This window comes from Sciurus vulgaris (assembly GCF_902686455.1).
Source record: "Sciurus vulgaris genome assembly, chromosome: X".
Lineage (NCBI taxonomy): Eukaryota > Metazoa > Chordata > Mammalia > Rodentia > Sciuridae > Sciurus > Sciurus vulgaris.
In genome coordinates this window covers 110,172,926-110,199,400 of record NC_136471.1, presented here as the reverse complement: position 1 = coordinate 110,199,400, position 26,475 = coordinate 110,172,926, and the positions used below count along the sequence as shown (strand labels likewise).

At 36.8% G+C, this 26,475-nt stretch overlaps 1 protein-coding gene across 5 annotated transcripts in view; it reads right to left on the bottom strand.

Annotated features, from left to right (window-relative positions):
• DMD (dystrophin) overlaps positions 1-26,475 on the bottom strand; it is a 2,089,750-nt gene that overhangs the window by 1,383,948 nt on the left and 679,327 nt on the right. For all 5 annotated transcript variants that reach the window (XM_079122792.1, XM_079122788.1, XM_079122791.1 and 2 more), the window contains 2 exons: positions 13,497-13,738; positions 687-867 (listed from right to left, as the gene is read on the bottom strand). In XM_079122792.1, coding sequence (XP_078978918.1) covers positions 687-867; positions 13,497-13,738 — 423 coding nt within the window. The remainder of the gene's footprint in view (positions 1-686; positions 868-13,496; positions 13,739-26,475) is intronic.

Below are 26,475 nucleotides of genomic sequence, written 5' to 3'. Positions count from 1 at the left end.
AAGGAAATTGAGATTTAAAATTTAAATTGATGGATAGAGATATCTCAGAGCAGATACTAGGTATATTAAGAATAAATTAGTGAAATATAAAAGAGATTTTGAAAAATTTGCTAGTCACATGGTATGCATTTGCATAATTGGTTTTTTATTTTTTTAGTTTGTCACCAAAGGAGATAAAGGGAATTTATGAAATTATAGTGACCCAAAAGTAAAATATAGCCCAAAGTATAATTTGTCTTTAGCTGAGTTTCAGTTCCCACATATATATATGCTATACCTATATTACTCTTCATGTGAATTGATAGAAGTATTAAAGAAGCCTATGTGAATATCCTTATACATAGAACAAACTCGATTTAATGACAGACTGCTCACAGGGCCTCAACAGCTCTTTTATTTTCTTCAGTATTCAAAATGCTAAATTCTAAAATTTGCAACCCACCAACGATAAGTTCTACCTATAAAAACATATTTTATTTACTTTTCAACACAGTAATGACATTATTATGGGAGGAAGAAATAAGTCTCTTTTCTAACACAAGTTATTTTATTACTTATTAACAGATATTGTACAGAGAATGGTTCTATTAACAGAAGTTACTCTTTGATGTTAGTATTTTCTGTTTTCCACACAAACAACCAATTTGAAAAATTTCAAGTTATTACTTTAAAGTATTTTTACTTACTTGTTTGTAGCTCTTTCTCTCTGGCCTGCACATCAGCAAAGACTTGGTTAAAATGATTTGTAAAGGCCACAAAGTCTGCGTCCAGGAACATTGGCCCTTGTCCTTTCTCTTTCAGGGCTATGCTTTGAATTTTTAATCGCTCAATTTGAGGCTGAAGAGCTGACAGCCGGTTGACTTCATCCTGTACCATGATTTAGAGTATTAAAAGTAAGTAACGCTTTTACTTGGCATACATTACATTTTTTGCAAAGGAAGTTGTTAAAAGGCAGCAATGCAAGCTTAACTTAATAACCTTAAAAAAATTTGATAAAAAACATCCATTATGTTTAGGGAAATCCCAACTACTGGTCATCAATTTAAGAATGCCATGACTCTTTTTTCAATTTCTATCATCATATATAATGATCTTTAAATTCAAGATGATATCACTTAAAGCATTAATGGGCATGAATGCAGGCAGTGGAAAAATAGTATGAATGATCTTAAATGCTTTCCATAACAAGTTGTTTGAATGCACCCCTCTTAAAATTGTTTGCCTTTGCTTCAAATTTTAAGTTCATTCAATATTTTTTTTCATGTGTATAAATATAAATTATATGCACCCCCTATATATATATACATACTGTATTAGATTACAAATACATAAATATTTAGATTATGTGTCTATATAATATATATTGTATATATTATATATAATTTGGGTGTATATATATGCAAATGGATACATATATTTATTGCATATATTTATATCTATATGCTTCTACCTTTTGTTTAGCCTCATTGCTTGTCCTGACCAAACAAGCAATTACCACTTATTCAAATATGGTGATTATTTGTCTAGGTTTTCTTGTCCTGATATGATTATTAACAGCAGCCATTTTTACTCTTGATACTACTCAGGTTTAGATAGTAAAACACATGGACAGTGATGTGTTGTCCAATACAGTAGTCACAAGCAGTATGTGGCTACTGAACACCAGAAATATGGCTTTTCAATATTTAGACATATTAAGATTTTAAAATTTACACTGCATTTTGAACATTGAGAATGAAAAATTAAGAACACAAAAGATACTAACATTTAAAAATATTGACTAAACCTTGAAATAATAATTTTGATAAGTCAGGTTAAATAAAAGGCATGAAATTCATTTATCTACAAATATAGTTTCTACATCATTTAGAATTATATATATGGTTTGCATCTTGCATTGTATTTGTTTTGGACAGTGCTTTTCTCTACATAAATGTTTTGTATCCTTGTTTTCAGTGAAACTGAAGTTAGTTTGTATTTGATACTTACATAATTTCAACACAAATTTTGAAATGTTCTTTTAAAAATATCACCATGGTTGCTTACTTGTAATTCAAACCTATGCTACCTTTAGAAAAAAGCACTTGGAAATTGTTTACCACTTAATATGTTAAAAAACAGGATAATTAAAATTAAAAATTGGAACATGAGCCAATTACAAGAAGGGGAAAATTAAGAGAATTACAGCAATTATGAACTAAATTTGAATCTGAGCTTCCTGGCAATCACAGAGAAAAGGAAAAATAAAATCAATTGTTAATTTTAGATGCATGCATATTATTTTGGAGAGAGTAATTTGTCTTGGGATGATAGAGACGAATTTATTAAATTCTTTTGTGGCAGCAAGACTACATAAGGGTCAAATCTACTTGTTCCATATTTTAGAAGATACTAAGATAACTTTCAAAGGAATGTTAGTAGGTTGTTATAACTATATGAGTTGATTCAGATAGGCTAATTTCTAACAGTGGAAGTTTTGGGGTAGGTGAATAATGAGGATATTAAGACAAATTGGGAGGTAACCCATAGGGTCTTTACTCATTCAAATACAAATCCTTTCATCAAGTACTAGAAGATTAGCACTGGAGATATAGCATATTACATAGAGTGCCTGATTCCCATGCTGGAGGCCGGGGTTGGAGTCCCCGGGATTGTGGAAATAATAAACAAACGAAACCATTTCTGAGCCTCCCAAGTACTAGAAGATTAGCACATATCCATAGATAATGAATACTAAAGAGATAAAGGGTGACATTCTGTGTTTTTCTTCACATGATACACTTTGTATACCAGACTTACAAATGGCAGCATTGGCATCTGCTGTGAACATTTAAGAACCTGATTTACAATAGGCCAGACGGAGGGCAGTCATTTTTCCCATTCAGCAGGCCCTAGAAATCCTAAAGTACAATCAAGTGTGTTGCACAAAATAAAGCTAACTTTGAAACCAATAAAACATTTGTGCAAATGCTCAGTTGAGACTTAAAATTCTGAGGTTAAATTGTAGGAGAAATTGTTTTGAACTGAAGTATTCAACATTTAAAATATGTTAACATTTAGCCACTGTTTCTATAAAAGGTCTTGGTGTAGTCTTCCCTCCAGAGTAAGGGATCTTTCCTGAGTATGCTTATCCTTTGGAATTATACGCTTACCTGATGAAAATTTTTTTTACTTTTCTCAGGAAAGGGTCATGGATTCCTTCTTTCTCAAAAGGTTTTCTAATCTCCAGTGTATTAAGAACCAGCTGTGCTGAGCATTAGATTATAACCTATATCTTCACTCTACTATAGAAACTTCTCCCCATAAAATTACACGCCTGTAATCCCAGTGGCCTGGAAGCTGAGACAGGAGGACTGCAAGTTCAAAACTAGCCTCAGCAACTTAGGTCCTAAGCAACTCGGTGAGACCCTGTCTCTAAATAAAATACGAAAAGGGCTGGGAATGTGGCTCAGTGGTTAAGCACCCCTGGGTTCAATCCTAAGTACCAAAAAAAAAAAAAAAAAAAGGAAAGAATTAATAAATAGGATGAAGTAATTTATTTACCTATCATTAGTCATAGTCAGTATAATTTTATCTATTGAATGAATTATATTAAGCTTATCTGCTAATTATTTGACTTAAACTGATTTATAAAATTAATAGGAACCCAAAAGCTCAGAGAGAAAGAATAAGGGTTGGCTGGAGCAGTGAACTCGGACAGCTGGGAGCGCCGTAAAGGTGGCCGTTCGGCACAGCGCTGGGACTCGGAGCCACCACTGGGGCTCCGGCGGCTGCCCAGGGGAAGAGTGGCGAGGAGAGCTGTGTGGACTCAGGACACCGGGGCCTTCCCTGAGGAGGAGGAGGAGGAGCGTGGCCGCTTGGATTTGGAGTGACTGCACCAGAGCTACAGGCGGTTGCCAGAGGAGAAGCTGCGCGGCGAGCTGTTTGGACTCAGAACGACGCTTCTGAACCCCGGGGCCTGCCCTGAGGACGAGGAGGAGGAAGAGGAGCGCGGCCGCTTGGATTCGGGGTGACTACACCAGAGCTACAGGCGGTTGCCAGAGAAGGGGCTGCGTGGCGAGCTGTTTGGACTCAGACCACTTCTGAACCCCGGGGACTGCCCAGAGGAGTAGGAGGAGGAGGAGGAGGAGCGCGGCGGGTCCTTTGGACTCGCAGTGACTGCATTAGCGCTCCAGGCGGCTGCTCAGAGGAGAAGGCGAGTGGTGAGTTGTTTGGACTTAAAGTGACAGCTCCTGAACACAGGGGGGCTGCCTGGAGGAGAAGCGTGGTGGGACGCTTGGTCTTGAGTGGCCACACCAGAGCTCCGGGCGGTTGCCCAGAGGACCCGTGCTGCGGGTCACGTGGACTCAGAGCCACTCAGAGCGACCGCTCCTGAACACCCCGGGGGTTATCTGGAGAAGGAGGAGGAACGGGGAGGGTCACTTCGACTCGGAGTGATTGATTGCCCAGGGCTACGGGTGGTTGGTGGGAGGAGGAGGCACGCAGTGAGTTTCTTGGACTCCTAGTGACCTCACCGGAATACTGGGTGGCTGTCTGGAGGAAGAGGCGTGTGGCGGGTCTCTGGGATTCAGAGCGATTGTACAGGGCCCCAGGTGGCTGCTCAGAGGAGGGGCCGCATAGCCAGGCGATTAGGTGCAGAGCAGGGTCCCAGGATCTAGGAGGCTTCTTGGTGGAAGAGCCGCACAGAGACAGGCTTAGGGCGGAGCGAAGGTTCCAGGCCTGCGGGCAGATTCTCTGAGGAAGGGCAGCCTAAGGAGAGTCATCTGCAAAGGGTGAGGCTCCCAGGCCCAGGAGGTAGGGCCAGGCCCCTGGGAACTCTGCAAAGGAAGGCAGCCCAGCCCAGGCGGTAGCTGTAAATTGAGGGGAACCTCTAGGAGGGAACTGACCAGCGAGACCTCCCCACCGGGTGAGTCTTCCCTGCTGGGTGAGGTTTCCCCACAAGGATGGTAAAACCAGAGACTCAGGCCCAAACAGGCCTTGCCTCAGCCCACAGCCTAGGTCCCCTTTGGATGACCATTGGTCAACAAGTGGAGGCACCTCTGCCCACTAGCAGGGATTATACCCCACCTGAAGGCCACCACTCCTAGAGAGGCAGCTTCCTTGTGGAGCACCGCATTATCAACTTCCTCCAAGACTTCAGCCTACTGAAGGCTAAGGGGGGATATATATAGAAATCTTCAGGGACACTATAAGTCAATAGAGAAAATCTGCAATATCTCAGCGGTCCACTGATACCTGAACAATATGAGAAAACAAGGAAAGAAAATGCTGCAAACAAATCTAGATGTTACATCAATAAAACCCAGTGACAGCAAGGCAGAAGAAATGACAGAAAAGGAGTTCAGAATGTACACAATTAAAATGATCAGAGAAGCAAACGATGAGATGAAAGAGCAAATGCACGCACTGAATGATGAGATGAAAGAGCAAATGCAAGCATTGATTGATCGCACCAATCGACAGTTAAAGGAGCAAATACAGGAAGCAAAAGATCATTTCAATAAAGAGTTAGAGATATTGAAAAAAAACCAAACAGAAATCCTTGACATGAAGGAAACAGTAAACCAAATTAAGAACTCCATAGAAAGCATATCCAATAGGATAGAACACCTGGAAGACAGAACCTCAGACATTGAAGACAAAATATTTAACCTTGAAAACAAAGTTGAACAAACAGAGAAGATGGTAAGAAATCATGAACAGAATCTACAAGAACTATGGGATATCATGAAAAGGCCAAATTTAAGAATTATTGGGATTGAGGAAGGCCTAGAGAAACAAGCCAAAGGAATGAACAACCTATTCAATGAAATAATGTCAGAAAATTTCCCAAATCTGAAGAATGAAATGGAAAATCAAGTTCAAGAGGCTTATAGGACTCCAAATACACAAAATTACAACAGACCCACACCAAGGCACATTATAATGAAAATACCGAACATACGAAATAAAGACAGAATTTTAAAGGCTGTGAGAGAAAAGAACCAAATTACATTCAGGGGGAAACCAATATGGATATTAGCAGATTTTTCAATCCAGACCCTAAAAGCTAGAAGGGCCTGGAACAACATTTTTCAAGCCTTGAAAGAAAATGGATGCCAACCAAGAATCTCATACCCAGCAAAACTTACCTTCAAATTTGACGATGAAATAAAATCCTTCCATGATAAACAAAAGCTAAAAGAATTTACAAAAAGAAAGCCAGCATTATAGAACATTCTCAGCAAAATATTCCATGAGGAAGAGATGAAAAACAAAGAAGCAAATCAGCAAAGGGAGGAATTATCCTAAAGGAATTGTCAAATAAAGGAGGAAACAAGTTGTGTCAAACAAATAAATAAATAAAATTTAAAAAATGAACCAAATGACCAGGAAACCAAATCATATCTCTATAATAACCCTGAATGTTAATGGCCTGAATTCATTAATCAAAAGACATAGACTGACAGATTGGATTAAAAAGAAAGATCCAACAATATGTTGCCTGCAAGAGACTCACCTCATAGAAAAAGATACCCATAGACTAAAGGTGAAAGGATGGGGAAAAACATACCATGCACATGTACTCAGCAAAAAAGCTGGAGTATCCATCCTCATTTCCAATAATGTGGACTTCAAGCCAAAGTTAGTCAGAAGGGATAAAGAAGGTCATTTCATACTGCTTAAGGGAAGCATAAATCAGCAAGATATAACAATCATAAACATCTATGCCCCAAACAGTGGCTCATCCATGTATGTCAAACAAATCCTTCTCAATTTCAGAAACCAAATAGACCATAACACAATAATACTAGGTGATTTTAACACGCCTCTCTCACCACTGGACAGATCTTCCAGACAAAAACTGAACAAAGAAACCGTAGATCTCAATAACACAATCAATAATTTAGACTTAACGGACATTTATAGAATATACCATCCAACCAAGAGCGAATACACTTTCTTCTCAGCAGCACATGGATCCTTCTCTAAAATAGACCATATATTATGCCACAAAGCTAATGTTAGCAAATACAAGAAGATAGAGACACTAGCATGTATTCTATCAGATCATAATGGATTGAAGTTAGAAATAAATGAAAGAGTAAAACACAGAAACTATTCCAACATCTGGAGATTAAACAATATGCTATTATATGATGAATGGATAACAGAAGATATTAGGAAGGAAATTAAAAAATTCTTAGAGGTAAATGAGAACAAAGAAACATCATATCAAAATCTCTGGGACACTATGAAAGCAGTACTTCGAGGGAAATTTATTTCATGGAGCGCATTTAATAAAAGAAGTAAAACTCAACAAATAAACGACCTAACACTACAGCTCAAAGCCCTAGAAAAAGAAGAACAGAACAGCACCAAAAGTAGTAGAAGACAGGAAATAGTTAAACTCAGAGCTGAAATCAATGAAATTGAAACAAAAGAAACAATACAAAAAATTGACAAAATAAATAGTTGGTTCTTCGAAAAAATAAACAAAATTGATAAACCTTTAGCCACACTAACAAAGAGAAGACGAGAGAAAACCCAAATCACTAAAATTCGGAATGAACAAGGAAATATCACAACAGACAGGATTGAAATACAAAATATAATTAGAAGCTATTTTGAAAATCTATACTCCAACAAAATAGAAAATTTTGAATGCATCAACAGGTTTCTAGAGACATATGAATTGCCTAAACTGAACGAGGAGGACATAAACAATTTAAATAGACCAATTTCAAGTACTGAAATAGAAGAAGTCATCAAAAGCCTACCAACAAAGAAAAGTCCGGGACCAGAAGGGTTCTCAGCCGAGTTCTACAAAACCTTTAAAGAAGAGCTCATTCCAATACTTCTCAAAGTATTCCATAAAATAGAAGAGGAGGGAATCCTCCCAAACTCATTCTATGAAGCCAATATCACCCTGATACCTAAACCAGACAGAGACTCATCAAGGAAAGAAAATTTCAGACCAATATCCTTAATGAACATTGATGCAAAAATTCTCAACAAAATTTTAGCAAATTGCATACAAGAACATATTAAAAAGATAGTGCACCATGATCAAGTTGGTTTCATCCCAGGGATGCAAGGTTGGTTCAACATCAGGAAATCAATAAACGTAATTCACCACATTAATAGACTTAAAGTCAAGAATCACATGATTATTTCAATAGATGCAGAAAAAGCATTTGATAAAATACAGCACCCCTTCATGCTCAAAACACTAGAAAAAATAGGGATAGTGGGAACATTCCTTAACATTGTAAAGGCCATTTATGCTAAGCCCATGGCTAATATCATTCTAAATGGTGAAAAACTGAAAGCATTCCCCCTAAAAACTGGAATAAGGCAGGGATGCCCTCTTTCACCACTTCTATTCAACATCGTTCTTGAGACTCTAGCCAGAGCAATTAGACAAACCAAAGAGATTAAAGGGATACGAATTGGGAAAGAAGAACTCAAACTATCCCTGTTCGCTGATGACATGATTATATATTTAGAGGAACCTGGAAATTCCACCAGAAAACTCTTAGAACTCATAAGTGAATTCAGTAAAGTAGCAGGTTACAAGATCAATGCCCATAAATCCAACGCATTTTTATACATAAGTGATGAATCTTCAGAAAGAGAAATTAGGAAAACTACCCCATTCACAATAGCCTCGAAAAAATAAAATACTTGGGAATCAATCTCACAAAAGAGGTGAAAGACCTCTACAATGAGAACTATACAACACTAAAGAAAGAAATTAAAGAACACCTTAGAAAATGGAAAGATCTTCCATGTTCTTGGATAGGAAGAATTAATATTGTCAAAATGGCCATACTACCTAAAGTGCTATACAAATTCAATGCAATTCCAATTAAAATCCCAATGATGTACCTTACAGAAATAGAGCAAGCAATTATGAAATTCATCTGGAAGAATAAGAAACCCAGAATAGCTAAAGCAATACTTAGCAGGAAGAGTGAAACAGGGGGTATTGCAATACCAGATCTTCAACTCTACTACAAAGCAATAGTAACAAAAACGGCATGGTATTGGTACCAAAATAGAAAGGTAGATCAATGGTATAGAATAGAGGACACGGACACAAACCCAAATAAATACAATTTTCTCATACTAGACAAAGTTGCCAAAAATATGCAATGGAGAAAAGATAGCCTCTTCAACAAATGGTGCTGGGAGAATTGGAAATCCATATGCAACAGAATGAAACTAAACCCATATCTCTCACCATGCACGAAACTAAACTCAAAATGGATTAAGGACCTCGGAATCAGACCAGAGACCCTGCAGATTATAGAAGAAAAAGTAGGTCCAAATCTTCACCTTGTTGGTCTAGGATCAGACTTCCTTAACAAGACTCCCATAGCACAAGAAATAAAAGCTAGAATCAACCACTGGGATAGATTCAAACTAAAAAGCTTTCTCTCAGCAAAGGAAACTATCAGCAATGCGAAGAAAGAGCCTACAGAATGGGAGAATATCTTTGCCAATCATACTTCAGATAGAGCACTAATCTCCAGAATCTATAAAGAACTCAAAAAACTCTACTCCAAGAATTCAAATAATCCAGTCGACAAATGGGCTAAGGAAATGAATAGACACTTCACAGAAGAAGATCTACAAGCAATCAACAAACATATGGAAAAATGTTCAACATCTCTAGTAATAAGAGAAATGCAAATCAAAACCACCCTAAGATTCCATCTCACCCCAATCAGAATGGCGATTATCAAGAATACGAGCAACAACAGGTGTTGGCGAGGATGTGGGGAGAAAGGTACACTCATACATTGCTGGTGGGGCTGCAAATTAGTGCAGCCACTCTGGAAAGCAGTGTGGAGATTCCTTAGAAAACTTGGAATGGACCCGCCATTTGACCCAGCTATCCCACTCCTTGGCCTATACCCAAAGGACTTAAAATCAGCATACTACAGAGACACAGCCACATCAATGTTCATAGCTGCTCAATTCACAATAGCCAGACTGTGGAACCAACCTAGATGCCCTTCAATTGATGAGTGGATAAAGAAACTGTGGTATATATATACAATGGAATATTACTCAGCCATAAAGAATGATAAAATTATGGCATTTGCAGGCAAATGGATGAAATTGGAGAATATCATGCTAGGTGAGATAAGCCAATCTCAAAAAGCCAAAGGACGAATGATATCGCTAATAAGTGGAGGATGACACATAATGGGGGGGAGGGAAGGGTTAGTGTTAGGGTTAGAGTTAGGGTTAGGGAGGGGGGCAAGTATGGAGGAAGGAAGTACTGTATAGAGGGTAAAGAGGGGTGGGAGGGGTGGGAGGAAGGGAAAAAATAACAGAATGAATCAAACAAGATTACTCTATGTAAATTTATGATTACACAAATGGTATGCCTTTACGCCATGTACAAACAGAGAAACAACATGTATCCCATTTGTTTACAATAAAAAAAAAAAAAGAAAGAATAAGGGTTGATGAAGAGAATTAGGATCGTGTTAACACAAGCTGCAGCTTTGTGGTGGATGCATTTTGGATGATTCCATCAACCTTAACAGGATGTTAATACACCTATCAGGGATTTCACTTTGCTCCTCAGATTAAGATCAAGAGTCTAGCATGCCCCTGAAATTATTGCTTTGTTTCTATACATCTTCCTTTTCACCTTCATTGTTCATTTTATTTCCCTGCTTAATGTATCTGTCTTCTACTCTATGTACATATAATGAAGCCAAGGTCAATGGATGTTCATTCTCTTATTCTCTAAGACCTAGTAAGTGTGAGCTTACTCCTCAGCTCCACATTCACAAAGATCTTCATTTATTTGCTTGGTCTTCAATGTACCCTCCCACCATGTTCCTTCTTGTTTTTATTTTATCTTTTGGAATACTGGGGATTGAACTCAGGGACTCTTTACCACTTAGCTACATAACCAACTCTTGTTTGTTTGTTTGTGTTTGTTTTTGTTTTTATTTTGAGACACAGTATTTCACTCAGCTGCCCAGGCCTGACCTTGAACTTTTGATATTCTTGCTCCAGCCTTCCAGATAGCTGGAATTACAGCCATGTGTCACCACACCAGAATCCCATTATGTTCCTTCTGACTGGTATTTTGCTGCACTGGTCTCTTACTTAATGCTAACGCATCATAAATGTTTCAACTAAAATATATCTCCATCAGTGAAGCTGCCCTTGGTAGCTATATCTAGGTCAGGTTTTCCCTTAGACATTCTCCCAAAACTTTTACCTTTGGCTAAAGCATTTGTCCCAGAGGTAATTTTATATCACTTTATGTATTCATTTGCTTAATGTATCTGTCTTCTACTCTATGTACATATAATGAAGCCAAGGTCAATGTATGTTCACTCTCTTATTCTCCAAGACCTAGTGCTATGGACTGAACTACGTTTCTTGTATGTTGTAACCTTAATCTTCCATGAGGCCCCACTTGGAAAGATGGCTTTTAGGAGGTAATTGAGGTTTAAAGAGGTCTTCAGGGTGGAATCATCAGGGTGGAATCCTAATCCTATAGGATTGGAGTCTTTGTGAAATGAATCTCCCTCTCTCTCTCTCTCTCTCTCTCTCTCTCTCTCTCTCACTCTCTCTCTCTCTCTCTCTCTCTCTCTCTCTCTCTCTCTCTCCCCATTACTTTCCCTCCCTCCCGCTCCTTCCATATACATGCACTGAGGAGTCACATGAGGATACAGTAAGCAGCAGCCATGTACGTGCCAGTAAGTGAGCTCTTGACAGAATTTTCAACTCCACCATACTTGATCTTGGAGTCTATATTGCTGAAACCAACCAGTTAGTTTTTTTCTCATGGCAATCCAAGGCAGCTAACATACTTACCATCATTCTTGTTAAGGATACTGAATATATATTTTAAGGATGAATACATTTTGGGGACATTAGTTCTAAATTCTATATCTGAGTCTCAAGAATCAGGTTAATGTAATATCATTGCATTTTGTTGTAAGAAATAATGTATGTGAATTAGTCCTCCAATTCATGGGGCGGGGGAAAAAGCCAAGGGTTCTATTACTAAACTATAAAAGGCATGCAAATATAGAAATTTCCTAGTTTATATATTTGCCTAGTAAGCTAAATGCCTTTTGTAGTATATTCTTTATACAAAAACATACTTATTGAGATTATTTACTTCCTTGTAAAACTGTAAGTCTAATATTTAGAGAAAAAACATCAAGCCCTTCCATTTTCCCCCCTTTAAAAGTAACTTTGAGCTCACCGCTACTTTCTAGGTTCAGTATTTTCACAAGACTGACACTGTCACCTGTCCATCTTCAGTCACCTATTATTCAAACCATTCTTTTAGATTATGCAAAGTAACCTCCATTTATATTAAAAACATTCATCTCAATCATTAATGGTTCATCCTGAAAACCTTTCAATCCATCTTTTAATCAATGTCCCATTTCCCAGGAAAAGTACACAGTTCACAATAATCATGGGAAGTGTTCAAGCTATATTCATTACTATAGATCTCTAGTTTTTATATGATTGCAAATATGGCCTTTAATCTCTTTCCCAAACCCATTTATGCTAGTTAAATCTTGTTTGCCCCTTCCAATCTACCTTCCACCCTTCTGTGACCTAAGAGACAGGTATTTACAGATTACAGCCCCCTGACTTTGACTTCTGATTAATGTTAATCAATGTGAAGCCCTGTCCCTATTCTGAAGGTAGGTAGAAAAGTAAAGTAGTTTATTTATTTATTTATTTATTTTTACAGTGCTGGGGATTGAACACATGGCTTTGTGCTTGCAAGGCAAGCACTCTACCAACTGAGCTATATCCCCAGCCCAAAGTAGTGTATTTTAATGGCTCCATTTCCTTCAGGATGGTTTAGGCTAGATCTTAATCCTGATTTTACTATGGGAATCTAACTGCTCTTTTTGCATTTCTATAACATCTCTCCCTCATTTTTTCTGGCTTAAGAGAGGTAACAAATCTGCTGCTTAATGATTGCACTCTCCCTTGTGGTTCCTGTATACTTCAAACACATTTGTAGCATCTCTCTTTGTAATGAAATCTTAAATTATCATAATTTAAGTAGACCTTTAAAGATTTTCCTTATGAATCCAATTGTACAGCATTATCAGTCTGTTGTTGACCTGTGTTTCTAGCTATTTGTATAGATTCCACTTTTACAGCACATGACTGGATTTTGTTCCTAGCAAGGAAAAGGCTCCAAAGTATGGGTCTTTTTTGTTTTTGAGGAGATATGTTCCACACTAAGTGCCTAACCCTTTTGCATAGTGACAACATCAGTCATGAATATCTTTGAATATACTTTCAGGATTGCAGCATCCATACACTGTTTATTTAAACTGATTTTCTGTTCTTATATTTTGATCTTTACTGTGCTTAGCTAAATCCCTAGAAGGGGAAAATATCCTTACTACATACTATTCTATTTACCTCTTAGAAATTACCTAAAAATGACTCTACTGATCATGCTCCAAATGGAATGAGGAAAGATAGATTCTTACCTTACAGATTTTTAACTGGCTTTTAATTGCTGTTGGCTCAGATGTGGTGGTGGGTTGGGTTTTCAACCAATTTTCAGCAGTAGTTGTCATCTGCTCCAATTGTTGCAACTGATTATAAAAAGTGATGATGTTGTTCTGATACTCCAGCCAGTTAAGTCTCTCACTTAGCAACTGGCAGAACTCTATCCACCGGCTGTTCAGTTGTTCTGAGGCTTGTTTGATGCTGTCAGCATTAACACCCTCTAGAAAGAAAAAGAAATTTAAATATATCCCCTTAAGCCACAGACTGAAAGAAATGATCTGAGAGCCAATTTGTTTCTACTGCTCGAGCATCCATCGTATGAATGATTTCAAACAAAATCATTTATTTATTGATATAGATCTAAAAGTATGAAGATGACTTCTGATTATCTATTGGAATTAATAAGTTGTACATTATCAAATTATGTGAATGTCTTAATCAATGAGGTAATATACAAGAGTAGAATATATCTAAGTAAAAATTAAGTGATCCAAACTCTGATGGGGGAGGTGAAAGGTCGATAATGGATAAATCATATATTTTGATACTTACAAGTAAATGTTAAATATTTTTTACATATATTTTTTACATTTATATATATATTTATATATTTTATAAAATTGAGTTACATTTGTATATTTAGAAATGAGATTGGGAATGAATTGATATATATATTATTTGTATTTTTTTTGAATTATTTTCTTGACAGTAGAACATATTTTGAAATATTATACATACATAGAATAAGTATAATTTGTCCCAATTATGATCACATTATTGTGCTTATACATGATGTGGAGCTATAATGGTTGTGTATTTATATATAAGATTAAGAAAGCTATGTCCAATTCATTCTACTGTCTTTCCTATTACCATCCCCTCTCCCTTCCCTTCATTGCCCTTTGTCTAGTCAAATGAACTTTTAATCTTCCCCTCCATTGTTGTGGGTTATCATCAACATATCAGAACATTCTGCCTTTGGTTTTATGGGGTCTGGCTTATTTCACTTAGCATGATATTCTACAGTTCCATCCATTTACCAGCAATTGCCATAATTTCATTCTTCTTTATGGCTGAGTAACATTCCATTATATATATATATATATATATATAAAATAGCTTGGCTATTGTGAATTGAGCTTCTGTAACCACTGAAGTGGCTGCCTCACTGTAGCATGCTTTTTTTTTAAGTCCTTTGGCTGTATGCCAAGGAGTGGGACAACTGAGTTAAATGGTGATTCCAAGCTAAGTTTTCTGAGAAATCTCCACACTGCTTTCCACAGTGGTTGACCAAATTGCAGTCCCACTATTGGGACTAATGACACGTTAACTAACTCAGGCTGACTCCTTACTCCCTGGCGAGTGAGCAAGATCAAGGCCTCAAAGGCAGTTTCAACAGTTAATGAGGATAAATCGGACCACTGTCAGGGATTGGTTAACAACAGTTCCGCTAATGTGATCAGCTCGTGCTTGCCATATAGTCCTATGGGACTCTCGCCTGCGTGAACCCCCCTCATGCCTTGCTGACCTTTAAGCTGATTGGTTCCCGCCTATCCCCCACCCTACATAAAAGCTGTGTGGCTTCCTCAATAAACGAGTTCCTGCTGTGATTGGTCTCCCTGACGCATCTGATTGTCCTCCGCCCAGAGGGCTGGGAGCGGGCAGTCAGTCGGCTCTACCTATCCTGGTCTGACCTTGTTGGGGAGTGTCCCCTTCCCTTGTCACTGGTTGAGAAGAGCAAGGGGGCTTAAGACCTCGACATCTGGCGCCCAACATGGGGCCCCTCAAGGCTGATCCGCAGCCAAAGCGAAGAGGCAGCTTCAAAACCGAAAGTACAGGTAGATCAGGCCAAGCGAGTTCTGAGGTAAGGGCATCCCTGAGAAGATGGGGCAAACACACACCACACATGGTGACCCTGCGCTCTCAGCTCTTAGACTCATGCTGAAGAGTAGGGGCCTTGAGTGGTCTCATACACAGGCGGAAAAAGCCTGGGACACCTTTACTTGGGTGGCCCCTTGGCTTCCTGCCAATAATCTTTTTGACTGGTCCACATGGGATCGTGTAGAACAAATTGTTAGGAAGAGGGAAATCAATTTAGGGGAGAGTCCCCCATTGGGAGCCTGCCCTACATTATCCGCCCTTTAGGCCTGCTTCTCTCCAGGACCTCCCAAAGGGGGCTCCAAGGTTCCCCCCAAAGAGCCGCTGCCTCCGGATGGTGGGAAATCTTCCTGGTGGCCATTTTATGATCCTGGGCAAGAACTCACTGACTCTAACCTCCCCCCTCCCTGTATGGCCTTCCCGGTAAATGTTAAAATGTTAGTTTGGGAAGGAATGACTACCGATCACAAATTGGCCTGTGCAGGGATGAAAGTTTGCTCCATGGGAAGGTGGATTGTGGCTACCAAAGATATTGGCACACAGCTTCCACAAGCGAGTGGGCAGATGGAAAGGGATTCCTTAACTTCAAGTCTCTTCTTTCTTGTGCTTCTCTGCTCTTCCTGCAAACTCGAATGCCACCTCCTTCTTCTCCCCCTCTTAATTCCTCCTCCTCCTCCAACTTCAGCTCAGCTCTTTCTGCTTCCATTCCCAGCCCAGCCCACCTAGTCCTCCTGCCACGAGGTCCCACATACGCCAGTGTGGAGGGAGTAACCAGCCCAACCATCAGTGGCATATCCTAGTAAGGAGTATGACATAGTAGCCCCATTCCCCACAAGTAGTGGGAGATAATGTTTCACAATTTTCTGGGACCAAACCTGAATTGAACCAGGAAAAAGGGTTAAAATGCCCTAGGCATCAAGTTTCTACTAGAATATTTTAGCCCCTTTCAGAACCAAATCTCAGTCAAGGCTTACATTGAAATGTAAATAGAGAAGGCTTGAAGCCTCAGTAGGAGACCTGTCTCAAACTCAAGGAAGAAAAAAAAAAAAAAAAAGGCAAAAAGAGTCTTACCTGAACTCCAGCAAAAGTAAATTTTATGGTGCTTTACTAAAGTAATTAATGGCCATATCATTTTTCCAGGACTCGTGTTTGGTTTTTTTTTGAATTCTACATTTTGTTTTGAGCTCATGACTTTTTGATCACTTCTGTTGTTTTATTCAACTAGAGTTTTTGAACATCTGTTACATTGCAATGGAGATTCACCTATAAAGTTACAAGGCCTTTGATTTTGTATTATTTGTATGTCGTGCTGTCTGATGTCATGTTTTGTCTGTATCAAAACTGAGCACTCCTAAAATTAAAATTTAAAAATGGATCCAGATATTTTTAATTCACATGATTTAAAAAGGTTCAATTTAAATTGGGTAAACTAATAAAAGTAAAATGTCTTTGAAAATAACTCACAAGTCTCTAGGTGGTCAAGCTAATAAAATATTGATGTTAATAGAATGTCTAATATCAATTGCTTCTGGGACTTTTCTTCAACAGGAGAGAGACAGCAAATACTGTTCAGGACATTTGTCTGATATCTTGGATTTTACAGAATAAGTGAATTGGAGTTAACATGTATGGGATTACTCAAATGTGTTTGTAGAAACATCTGATTAATTTACAAAGTTAGGATGCTGATTGTTAAATAACATCGAGTGCTCTTGGCTCCTTGAATTCCAATGGGGTAACATACTTGAACATTGTTGGTGTTTTCATAGGTTGGTAAATAGAAAGAGTTTCAAATTGCTTTGTGTCACTGAAAACAAGGTTACTAAGAGTTATATCCTAATAGGTACAATTCTATATACAAAGGGTTCCAAAGGTTTCAACTGTGTTTCAATTAGAGTACTATAAATAACAAAATATTTAATCTTATTAAAATGGAGTAATTGATATAAATTAAGAAATTTCTTAAGAGTTGTTTCAGAATGTGAGCAAAAAGGGGTCAACAGATAGGAAAGAGAAAATAAAAGGTTCTAGATATGGAAATACATTTAGTGAAGAACAAAATCTTTCTGGGTAAAAAAGTGTTTATGTGATGAAATACATGAGGGTCTAAGTAAGTGCTAAGAAAGTCTGCGTAAGTAAAGGGCAAATTTCAACAAGTTTGCGTGTAACTAAGTTGGTTGTACGTATGTGACACAGTTAAAGCTAGTTAAGGTTTTTCTTAAGGTGAAATACTAATGCTCTGATATAAACCAAAGTTTAATCTATATGGTAAAATGACAAGGATTTCTTAGAAACACTAATTTGCTCTTAACTTTGTGTCTATTAATTTTTCTTCTTTAGAACAATTAGTCTTAAAAATTGGGGTTTGTACAATTATGGTTAAACAACTGTTAGAGTATTGTACTACGTTAGAGTCTAAATTTTTCTTTAAAAAACTAAATTTAGTAATATAAAAGTGTCAAGGTAATTGAAATGGTCACTCTTTGTATATTAAATGTGTTCATATTTTCCAGGTATACAAGTTTTTAAAGCAAGGAATTTATCAAGCTGCTCTTCTCCAGATTAAACTTGTCTCTAATGGTAATTATAGAGAGTAAATTTTATTGGGGATTTATTTCTATCATTTAATGTTCTATTATAGGACCTGTTATCAATAGGGTATATGTAAAATTTGTTACTTTTTACACTGAGATAAAAATTTAAGTGTAAATGTATTTCTAAAAGTTAGAGCATGATTTGTTCAAAGTGAATAAATCAATGTTTTACCAAAAAAAAAAGGTTAATATTGTAAAACAAGAAAACATTTTGCCACTTTGCCACACAAAAGGAAAGTTAAAAGTGCTCTCAGCCTTTCTTCAATTCATGTTTTAGATATAATGTTAAATTGTGTTAACTAATGTTCATATAGACTCAGGAGTCAATATATGTAAACTGCTTAAAATGACATTTAAGAAAGCGTGTTATGCGCAGTAGCAAAAGTGGGACAACAGTGATTGAGATTGGGGTCTCTGACCTCATGACTTTGGACGTGGACTTTCTTGAGAGCTACACAGAGCTCCGAACATTGCACTTTGCAGCTCTACCATCTTAGGTCTACAGGCTCAACTTGATTCCTTGGCTGCTGTCGTCCTGCAAAATCGTCCTGGTTTGGATCTGCTAACAGCGAAGGAAGGAAGGCTTTGCCTGTTCCTTGGTGAGAAGTGCTGTTTCTACACCAACCACTCTGGCATTGTACAAGATAAGATCAAAAACCTACAAGAAGATCTGGAACATCGTAGGAGCAAGCTCCACTCTAATTTCCTCTTGACTGGGTTACACGGGTGGCTCCCCTACCTCCTCCTGCTTAGGGGACCACTAATCACCATTATCCTTGTGTTCACCTTTGGGCCTTGCATAATCAATAAGCTTATCCATTTCCTGAAGAGCTAGGCTAAGTCTGTGCAGCTCATGGTGGTCCGACAGCATTATACTGCCCTTCATAATGATGATTGGGAGCCCTATAGGGTCATGGATCACTCATATCAGGACACTGGGGTCTAAGTGTCTCTCCCTTAAGCCCTGCTCCTCCTGAGGGGCCTGCCTGAAGTGCTAAGGTGGTAGTCAATGACAGGTAAGATCCTCAGAGGAGGACAATCTAAGACAGGCACACCTTCGAGTAAGGCGGACCCCCAAACTGCTAGGATGATGTTCCATGATGGGTAAGACCCTCCCAGGGGCAACCTAAGACAGACACACCCTTAATATAAAACACAAAAGGGGGATATGTTGGGATTAATGACACGTTAACTAACTCAGGCTGACTCCTTACTCCCTGGCGAGTGAGCAAGATCAAGGCCTCAAAGGCAGTTTCAATAGTTAATGAGGATAAATTGGACCACAGTCAGGGATTGGTTAACAACAGTTCGCCAACGTGATCAGCTCGTGCTTGCCATATGGGACTCTCGCCTGCGTGAACCCCCCTCATGCCTTGCTGACCTTTAACTGATTGGTTCCCGCCTAGCCCCCACCCTACATAAAAGCTGTGTGACTTCCTCAATAATCGAGTTCCTGCTGTGACTGGTCTCCATCTGATTGTCCTCCACCTGGAGGGCTGGGAGCAGGCAGTCAGTTGGCCCTACCTATCCTGGTCTGACCTTGTTGGGGAGTGTTCCCTTCCCTTGTCACTGGTCGAGAAGAGCAAGGGGGCTTAAGACCCCCACTTCCCACTAGCAATATATCAGTGTATATTTTTCTCCACATCCTCACCAACATTTATTGTTTGTATTCTTGATATTTGCCATTCTGACTGAAGTGAGATGAAATCTCATTGTAATTTGGATTTGCATTTCTCTAATTGCTAGAGATGTTGAACATCTTTTCATATATTTTATGACCATATTTCTTCTGTGAGGGCCTCTTCAGTTCCTTAGCCAATTTATTGATTGGTGTTTTTTTGGTGTTATGTTTTTTGAGTTCTTTGTTTATCCTTGAGATTAATGTTCTGTCCGAGGTGTAGTAGTAAAGATTTTCTCCCATTCTATATGTTCTCTTTCTATGTTCTTGATTGTTTCCTTTGCTGTGAAGAAACTTTTTTATTTCAATTCCATCCCATTTATTTATTCTTGATTTTACTTCTTGCACTTTAGGGGTCTTATTGAGGAAGTCAGTTCCTAAGTCAACATGGTGGAGAATTGGGTCTACTTTTAATTCTAATAGGCACAGGTCTCTGGTCTAATGTCTAGGTCCTTGATCCACTTAGAGTTTTGTGCAAGGTGAGGCAGAGGTTCAATTTCATTCTTCTACCTATGGATTTCCAGCTTTCTCAGTACCATTTGTAGTATAATTTAAGGTCTGGTAGTATGATGCCTCCAGCATCTTTTTTCTTGCTAAGAATTGCTTTGGCTGTTCTGGGCCTCTTATTTTTCCAAATGATTTTCATGACTGCTTTTTCTACTTCTGTGAAGAACATCATTAGAATTTTAATAGGAATTGCATTAAATATGTACAGTGCTTTTGGTAGTATGGGTATTTTGACAATATTCATTCTACCTATGGAAGAACATGGGAGATCTTTCCATCTTCTAAGATCTTCTTTAATTTCTTTCTTTAGAGTTCTGTAGTTTTCAGTGTAGAGGTGTTTCACCTTTTGTTATACTGATTCTCAAATATTTTATATATTTTGAGGCTATTATGAGTGGGATAGTTTTCCTGATTTCTTTCAGCTGATTTTTCATTGGTGTAAAGGAATGCAACTGATTTATGGGTGGTAATTTTATATCCTGCTACCTTGCTGAATTAAATTATGAGATTTATGCTTTTTAAAAAAATGACAAAAACATTGATCCAAAATTTATTATTCTATATTATTGCTATTGGTTGTCTAGAAATTAAGATTGTCCATTGAACCAAGAAAGTAAATTAACCTTGGAGAATAATCTTTCTACTATGAAAAAGATTTTCATTTACAAATATGGAAGTTCATTTGAAAGTTTCTAAAGTCCCCTATAGCAAGACTAATTCAGGAAATCTCTATCAAGGGCAAAAAAGAAACATGAGCTCACTCTTACCTTTCTGGAATATTTACTATGTGTCAGGGAATGTGCTATGTTTTTTCATAGATGACATCTTAGTTCTATTCTTTAAGAATGTGATACATAACTAAGCCCAGTATATATTATCCTATACACAGCATGAAAGTATGCCCACATCATATCATGCTATGGGTTAAAATATTCCCTCTGAATGTTAGTTCACAAACTTTAGATTTTCTGAGATTTGTCAGTTTATATACAAGCCCTCTAATAAATGCTATTATATAAAGCAGAAAATATTTTTTATATTTTAAAACAGCAATGTAGGCACTGATGATAACTTTAAATATACTATTTGTGTGTGCGTGTGTGTGTTACCAGGGATTGAACACAGGTGTGCTTGACCACTGAGCCACATCCCCAGTCTTTATGTTGTTTTGTTTGTTTGTTTTAATTTTGAGACAGGGTCTTGCTAAGTTGCCTAGGGCCTCGCTAAGTTGCTGAAGCTGACTTTGAAGCAATCCTGCTGCCTCAGCCTCCCAAGCTACTGGAATTACAGGCATTAGCCACCATGCCCTAGTAAAAATTACTAAATATTTGTTTCAAGTTCACACATTTATACCCTGGGATCTCAAAGACAGCAGAAACTCTCCCACAAAATTCTTCATCTAAATTAAAATATCTAAGGGGTAAAGTGTTTTAGAAGACCAAGTTGCCTAAGAGAATCTCCTTTTTGAATGTTCATTTTACTTACCTTTCTTGTTAAGTTGTTACAGGGAATATATATGTTGTATATATGTTATATATATGTTGTTAAAGGGAAACTAAATTCTTTTTTTTGGTAATTTGTTTTCTTTTTCCATTTTTTATTCCTTTTAGATGTACATGACAGTAGAATGTATTTTGACATATTATACATACATGGAGATAATCTATTCTAATTATGATCCCATTCTTTTGGTTGTACATAATATGGAGTTTCACTGATAATGTATTCATATATGAATGTAGCAAAATTATGTCTGATCCATTCTACTGTCTTTCCTATTCAGGAACTACATTCTTAAAAAGTCTGAAGGACATCTTTAGCAAACATAAGGCTGGTGGTTTTGCTAACTTGTGCATGCCTCCCACTTTATTCTTTTTAAAGACAAAGATATATGGATTTGAATTCCACATCTATATTATGTTTTTAAATTTTTCCCCTCAGATATTTTAATTTCCAATTTGTTGTAATCACATTATGCTGCCAAACCTGACCTCTCACTTTCTTCCAAACATGAATCTACCTTTAATAATATTCAATGTATGATCCTACTCAAGATGACGCCAGAGGAAAAAAACATTGCAAATATTATTCACAAAAATCATTTTTTGCAGGATTTTTCTAAATAGATAAAATGAGGGAAAAAACAATGAAAAGTAATACATACCTTTCTCTATATACTGAGCTATGGAGAAGTCAATAGTTTAGAGGAAACTATTCTCCTAATTTCTTCTAATATTTAAGGGAGGAATTGATCTTACTGAGAAATGTGGATGTATGATATTATGTGCTGTTTGTGATAATTTGGTTTTTAGCAGTGAACAAGAGTTATACCAAAATATTTTCTGATGAATGCCACTAAGTACTTGTAAAATAATTATGTTTGGTATAAAGTGTAAGAAAATAATATAAAACTCTGATTGTATTTGGCACTGTTTTTGAGAAAAGGTATTATGTTAAAATGTTAATACTGTTTCTGGAAAATGAAAGGGCAAAATTTAAAAATACAAAGGGAAGAATTTTAAATTGTTAGGCAATGTCTCAAAAATGTGCCTTGGGTTTAAATGATCAAATGTTTAGGAGAAATGTTTTCAGCATATGTTGAACTAACACTTAGAACAAGGAAGTCCATGATGTGTAGAAAGTCAATAGAAGCCAGGTATTAAGGAGGCAATAAGAGATACTAAAGCATATTAAAGGTACTGATGTACTGATGCTGGTCTGAATCTTAATTAATATTTGCCTAAATGTAAGTGAACACAGAAAACTTTCTGTGCTCTTCAGAAAGGGCAACCTTACGAACACTGTTAGAAATTGGAAAAATAAAAACCATAAATTAATTTTCAATATGAATAATATAGTTTACACTTTCCAAATGATAAAACAAACTATAATGAAACATCAACACATTCTGTGGTATCTATTAAAATCCTTCGGGCAGATTTTAATGAGTTTTGTCCAACATTACATAAACCTCTGTTCTGTCAAAAACAAAAGGTGAAGAAGTTAAGCATCCCTGAAAAGGAATTAAAGGAGAAAGCCAACTTTGTACCAATCCATAACCCTATGTAGTCTGTAATACTTAATTGCATATTGATCTTTATAAGTGAATATAGGAAATTAAATATATTAATGGGTAAAAGAAAGACTGCCATATTTGGATAAATGAGGAAACAAGATGAAAGGTATAGAAATTAACAGAATTCTGGTTTTAGACAGAAACGAGTTCAAAATGAATGTCATTTACTTAGGTGAATGAACTCACATTTCTTATCTATGAAATGAGGATTAAAATAGAATAAAGTTTATTGGGGCTGTGAGTTAACATATATCAAGTTCTTATACAAATGATTATATATAGTAAACAATCAATACATATTAAAAACAATATAGAGGATACTAAAAAAACATAAAAGAAGCAAAAAAAGGAACCAGCTCTCTGAAATACTGAAATTAGGAGTAAGGAAGATTTTTTAATGACTGAAAAAGGTAATTAGTGACAAATTTATGATGATGATGATGATGATGATGATGATGATTTTTGGTACTGGGGATTGAACTCAGGGGCACTCAACTACTGAGCCACATCCCCAGCCCTATTTTGTATTTTATTTAGAGACAGGGTCTCACTGAGTTGCTTAGGGCCTCGCTGTTGCTGAGACTGGCTTTGAACTCATGATCCTCCTGCCTCAGCCTCCAGAGCCACTGGGATTACAGGTGTGTACCACTGAACCTGGCTGATGATTATTATATTTTAATAAATTTATTTTATTTGTGCATTCCTCCATATGGTGCTGAGGATCAAACCTACATGTGCCAGGCAAGCACTCCACCACTGAGCTACAAGCCTAGCCCTAATGATTATTATTTTTAAAATTAGTATGAATAGTATACACTATAAATTAATATGAGATACAAAAGTATATTTATGAAGTGTTTAAAGAAATGTTATTAATAACCAGTCATGTATTAATAAGAGAGAGTTTTGGAATAATTGTTCATATAATTACTATAATTTAAAATTAAGGACAACCACACCAAAAATTAGAGAATTGCTAGATATCCCTGGCAAATATGATATGACAAGACTTCTGAGAGTCAGAAGTCTTACAAATAATATATATATAAGCATTGTATCTTTTTATTAATTCATTGTGAATATGATTGCTGCTGAACTAGAGTATAACCTATCCTTCTAAACTATAATCCTCTAGGAAATATGTCACTGTTGGCAGTATCTGATAGAGTTCTCAGCTTAGAGTAAAAACAAAATAAGTACAGGGTACTTGTGAACTCACCCAACACCAAATCAATAGCTTACTTCCTATGAAGACAAACATTAGAGAGTAATATATAAAGAAGCAAAAGTCACACGGTCTCTCTTGCTTCAAAAGTTTGCTTTACAATACTTGGCCAAGGGATTGAAAGCACTGTCACATTTCACATTGCTCAATGTATCTCTCTTCAATTAAAATTTGAGTTGTCATTACTTCAAGATTTTACAATACATTCGCCAGTTCTACTGGTAATATTATAAAAAAAATCCCTTAAAACTTTTCTAGAAAAAGTAAGGAATTTGTTTTCGCATGAGTACATATGCATATGAAACATTTTACCATTATATGTAATTGTTTTATGTATAAATATTTCATAGAATTATGATCCTCAACAGAAAATGTAAAGTTTTATGGCAGTTTATAAGAGTAAATACCTGATAAATTTAAGTATCAATCATTTGAGCATCTGTTTTTCTAATTTTTTGTTAGCTATTTAAGAATACAAACACTAACTCACCAGGCATTATGAACAATACTTATGGAAACCACTTTGTAGTAGCACATTAGAATCTCAGGGATAATGGATCATAATCCATTCACATCTCATATTCTAAACAACCCCTGAAATAGTCTATGAATACATATATTGTACCCAGAGGAAATGGATCATTACTTGAAGTGCATCCATTAATTTTATTACTTGTGTACAGTGCATAACAGACTGTTAGAATAATTTTAATTGTGCACCACCTTCCATGCAAGTACTTCAGAACTGCCACTTAAAGTGAAGCATTCCTCATCAAGTGTATTCATCATTATCCATGAAGCCAGAATAGAATAATATAAAAACATGTGTTTTCAGTGCTCTTGAATTAGAAGAATATTTGGAATAAAAATTTAAAGTCACTGAAACAGTATCCTATTTTTGTTGCACTTTAAGTGAGGGTCTTTACAAGTCCATTTGGCATTCAAATAACAGCCTATCACGTAATATAAATTTATTCAGAATTCATGAAGACAAGGCTGAATTCTAAGGCTAAATTCTAGAGGCTTCTATGACTACACCAATTTTCATTCAACTGCCAGGTCATTTTTAAAAACAGTTCTTTTAAAGACTAATACTATGTATGTGTGTGTGCTTGTGTGTTTATATATGTATGCACGTGGGTATGTATGTAACTGTTGTAACCCTAGTAAACACACACAAAAAATTACTAATATATCTCATGTTAAAAAATATTTTTAGCTGTTGATGGACACATTTTATGTTATTTTTATGTGGTGCTGAGAATTGAACCCAGTATCTCACACGTGCTAGGCTAGCACTGTACCACTGAGCTATAATGCCAGCCCTAGTCCATTTTTATCTCCATGGAATTTAAAGAAAAAGAAGTTAGGTTCCAATTATTTATTTTTTGCCACTGGTACTTCCTTTTGTAATCGATTTCCCTCAACAACAGTGACCACTATGTTGTCTTCCTTTTATATGCACGCACAGAGGCTCTACCTTTTGGAGATTATAATTAATCCAAGAAAAGTATGTCAGTTAACATTTATTGGATGTGAACTCTGTGTAGAATTTCATTCTAAGTGTCATGTACAAAGAGGAGAAACAAATTTCCCAGAACTAAGGGAAGTGATAAAAGAAAACAATGGAGGGGCTGGACTACCAGAGAAAGAACTATATCCATGCTCCATTGCTATACAGAGATAGTACCGAATTTCTTCCCATTATAATAGATGATGAGAGGAGTCATTACTACTGAAAATCCTTCAGTGGTATGAAAAAAATAAAAAAGATTGTGAGAGGTGTGACTGTGACAGGAGCCAAACTGATTATGATCCCTTCCTTAACATCTGATAAAATTTTGTTGCCCAAGCTCAAATAACATTATTTATTTGAATATATTTAAGGAACTATAAACAAAAATATTTAAAAATGGAGTTAGTTCATCTTGTACATAAGAGAGGCCCTGGTCTGCATTATCATTCTGTACTATTTAATTATAATCTTTAACATACTTAC